Source organism: Gavialis gangeticus, unplaced genomic scaffold, assembly GCF_001723915.1.
Source record: "Gavialis gangeticus isolate Ggan-Ray unplaced genomic scaffold, GavGan_comp1, whole genome shotgun sequence".
NCBI classification, from domain to species: domain Eukaryota; kingdom Metazoa; phylum Chordata; order Crocodylia; family Gavialidae; genus Gavialis; species Gavialis gangeticus.
Genome location: NW_017728969.1, coordinates 55,241 through 59,309, shown reverse-complemented (window position 1 = coordinate 59,309; position 4,069 = coordinate 55,241). Strand labels below are relative to the sequence as shown.

Sequence of the window (4,069 nt, the reverse complement as noted above, 5' to 3'; positions counted from 1 at the left end):
CAGGGCCGGCGGCTGCGGGGGTGGCGGGGGCTGTGCTTGGGGCTGGGCAGAACAGGGCAGGAGCCCTCCGCGCCCTGACTGGGATGTGGCTGCCGGGCTGCCAGGCTCTGGGGTGGCCAGCATCAGACCTGGGCAGAGGGAAGGCGTCGGTGAGGCTCCCACAACTCAGTGAGAGCTCAAGACTCATCTCCCTTCCCCCCATTTATACATGGGGAAACTGAGGTGCAGAGTGTGACTTGGCCCCAGAGACCAGTGGTAGAACTGGTGATGGGACCCAGGCATCCTGGGTCAGGCCAGGGGTGGGATATTGGCCTGCCAGGCAGCTCCCAAGCCCTACGTCCTGCCTTTGGCAAGACCGCACCCACCCATATGCTTAAAATCCCTTTGGTACCGCCTGCCCCATACCCAGTGGCTCTGGTGAGCACAAACACCCTTCCAGACAGGTAATTAGTCCATGATAAGCTGGGCTAATTACCGGCTCCCCGCCCCCGATAGCCAGGGAATGCAGCCAGACTGCTGTGATGGGGCTGGGATCCCTCTGGGGCTGGGCAGGGAGCATGCGGACAACCTGGGCACAGGTTCAAGTCCCTGCCGCCACCCTGCAGTACCTGGCCTGGCCGCCCGGCTGGCCCCCGAGCCCTTGTTGCTGCCGATGCTGTCACCGCGGGTGAGGATGGAGATGCCACTGAAGCTGCTGGCCTTGGTGACGGGTGGGCGCAGGCTCCGGGCCGAGCCATCTGAGTCAGTGCTGCTCCAGGGCCGTGGCTCCAGTGACTTCAGCTCACTCTCCGTACTGCTCTGCCGGCTGCCCGGGGGCCGGGGCAGCCCGTCCCGGTTTCCCCTGCCAAGAGCGGGGGCTGCGCTGGAGCCGGCAAGCGGAGCGAGCACCAGGCAGGGAAGGGGGGGAGGTAAAGGGGGCTGGTGCTCCCCCAGATGTGCCTGGCCAGGGGCTCTTGGGCCCATGACCTCCCAATCCTGCCAGACATCCTTTTGCTCTGCAGCTGCAGAGACAGGACACCCAGGCCCCGACCCAGCACAGCTCCCACCAGGACTGCAACCTGTCACCTGCCCCCAGGCTGGCACGAACGGATGGCTACTACCCTGGGGCAGCAGTAGTCCCCAGCAGCTACGATGGCACCTGGTCCCTAGGGGTCAGGGCCGTGGGTAAGAACCCATAGGCCTTAAAGGACTGGTTACCCCTGGATGAACATGTTTGCCCTGGGGTAACTCCCTCTGGTGTGGCTCTACCCCCCAAGGGGACATTCTTCCCCAGAATCATTTGAGTCCTGGAAGTACTGGGCGCAGAAGCTGTCTGTAGCCAAGACCTTGGACCTCCTCTGCACACAGCGAGGCTACTCTGGGACCTGCCAGCCACTGCCGTTTGCCCTTCCAGTCTTGATGCCCCATGACCACAGCTTCCTGGGACAGCAGGGTCCTGTCACGAGGCCTCTAGCTGTACATCTGGGGACTGAGAGACCTCAGCTCTGCTCCCAAGAGCCCAAACGCACTTTGCTGTCCCCCCACACCCCAATCCAGTGCCCATCAGCCCAGGCCAAGTCCCCTGCCTTGTGGCTGCTTTGTAAGGACATCAGGACCTGGAGCCACAAGCTGGGCACTGTCTGTGGGATAACCATGGTGCAGCTGGCCCTGCTTGGGGCCATAGCCATGGGTCAGATCAGCTCCCTGCTCATGGGTCCCCCGCACAGCATGGAGCTAGACAGCCAGTGCGGGCATCAGAATCGGTGCTGGCCCAGGCTTGTGGACGGATGTAGCCGTTACCCCAGTACCACGTATACAGATATACCCCGTTCTAATCTAAGGGGTGTGCCTGTCTGCTCTTCTGCCACAAGAAGAGGAGCTAAAACCCAGTGGCTTTGAAGTGGCAGGGGTTTATCCTGGGATAGACAGGAGTCACAGTGGAATAACTCTGGAGCAGCACATCCCAGCTGAATAGAACATCCATTCCCAGCTGGCACCTCTCACCGGCTGGGAAGCGACTGGGGCAGAAAGCAGAGGAAAGACGGAGCGGAGTCCCTGGTCCATCTGGAGGAGAAGGGCTCATGGGGGCTGGACAAGCCGTGCTGAGGGAGACGGGGCCACGGGGCCACCGGACGGGGCGGAGGGAACTGCCAAAGCGACTGGAGGACAGAGCAAGCAGAAGCCATGCGGGGGTGGTGGGGGGCAGCATGGGGGGGCACACACAGGTACCTAAAGATCTGGCGCCTTTTGTGCGAGCTACAGGACAAGGCGTCTTGGGCGAGTCTGTGGGTTAACAGCAGAGAGAAGCGTCGTTATGGGGCGCGGGGGGCGGCTGCAGGGCAGTGGGGGAGGCAGCGCCAGAACTCACCTGCTGTCGGTCAGGTAGCCGTTCTGGCCTGTCTGCTGGGAGGGGAGAGAAGGGGACGTAAGTCAGGGCTGAGGTGCCCCGCAGTGCCCAGCCCCACTCTGGGGCACCCCCCACCCCCTTCTGCTCCACACACTTAGAGGGCCGGGGGGGGACCTGCAGCTATTTTCATAGACATTAGGGCTGGAAGGGACCTCGGAAGATCTTCGAGTCCAGCCCCTAATTTTGTGTGGGGGTGGCTGGAGTGGGGAGCAGAACCCAGGAGTCCTGGAGACCCCTCCCCCGGCTCTAACTGCTCATCCATGCTGCCTCTTCCATTTGGGTCTGGTGCTCTGCAGAGGCAGTGGGTCTCACCTCGCGGGCGAAGATGCGCTCACGGACGCGCTGGTACTCCTCCTCACGCTCCTCGATGGACTTGCTCCGCCGCCCGTCCTGCAATGGGAGCCGCATCTGGGGGGTAGGGGGGGAGTCGACCTTTAAAGATCCCTGGTGCGCAGGGCCACTTGCACACAGACATGGACATATGGACACAGGCCCATATGGATGTGCACACACACACACGGATACACAAACAAACAGACAGACACATCCACACAGGACAGGTGTGATGGGAAGGTCTGGCACGTGGGGACGGTGTGGGGGGTGCCTCTGATGGCTAAGGTTGCCCATTGGGAAGGACCCCAAGACACGAGCTGGGCACACGGCATCAGGTGGCCATGCATGGAGCTGCACACGGACAGATGGCCACCCCCCACTCCTCTGGGGCATCCGTACCCCCATCCACCCCAGTGGTCCACCCCCAACATCTCACCTGGTTCTCATCCCGGTCCATGCTGGCATCATCCCGTTTGAGGATGAAGCGCTGGGGGAACTCTGCGCTCTTCTCATCCTTGATGTGCTCTGAGAAGCGCTGCTCCGGGCTGTGGGGAGAAGGGGCCTCATTAGTGGGGGAGGCAAGGCCAGTGAGACACTCCCCATCCCCACAATAGAACACAGAGGTCAGGGGGGGTCAGTGGTATGCAGTGGTGGGCAGGTCTGTCCAGGGATTTGGGGGCACTTCTCTAGCTCCCCCCACTGCAGAGGCTGGGCACAAAGCTAGGGCTGCTCTGGCCTGGGCTGGGAGCGTGGGGGAGGATTGGCCTCCTGGGTTCTCATGGGGCGCTCACATGCGGGTGTTGCTGGTCTTGTTGATGATGACGGCCTTGCCGGTCTGGTCCACGTTGTGGTCCATGCCGAAGTAGGCGGCAACGCGGTGTAGCAGCATGCGGTGGTACGAGGTCATCTGAGGGAACTTCTTGAACTGATTGCTGGGAAGGATGGGGGTGGGGTTCTAGTCAGGCTCGGACCTGCTGCAACTTACCCCAGCCCAGCCTAAGACTGACCCCCACATGCATACTGGGGCCGCCCAGGGCCTGATGCCCTCTATGCCCCCACCCCTGCCTGCTTTCATGGCTCTGGGGCTGGCTGCCAGCCAGGGCCTGCCAGGGGTGGCTCCGGTGTGTCCACATGGGTGCCGAGAACTGAACTGACCCCCAACTCATCTCGTGTGGGGAGAACAGGGACAGCTGTCAGTCAGCCCAGCCCTGAGCCGGGAGGTGAAGGACACTCCCAGCTGCACCCCCCACTCCAGGCCTGGAGACTGTGCTGGGTGCCAGATGGGGGCTTGGGACTGTGGGTTAGAGTCCCCTCGCTGCAGGACCTCAGACACCTCTGTGCGGCTTGGCC

At 62.5% G+C, this 4,069-nt stretch overlaps 1 protein-coding gene across 1 annotated transcript in view; it reads right to left on the bottom strand.

The window, feature by feature from the left end:
- The window catches only part of R3HDM2 (R3H domain containing 2), a 23,999-nt gene that overhangs the window by 16,951 nt on the left and 2,979 nt on the right, over positions 1-4,069 (bottom strand). The window contains exons 7-13 of the mRNA XM_019504666.1: positions 3,511-3,651; positions 3,156-3,264; positions 2,699-2,794; positions 2,348-2,382; positions 2,209-2,262; positions 609-841; positions 7-128 (exon numbers count right to left, since the gene is read on the bottom strand). Of these exons, the coding sequence (XP_019360211.1) occupies positions 7-128; positions 609-841; positions 2,209-2,262; positions 2,348-2,382; positions 2,699-2,794; positions 3,156-3,264; positions 3,511-3,651 (790 nt within the window). The remainder of the gene's footprint in view (positions 1-6; positions 129-608; positions 842-2,208; positions 2,263-2,347; positions 2,383-2,698; positions 2,795-3,155; positions 3,265-3,510; positions 3,652-4,069) is intronic.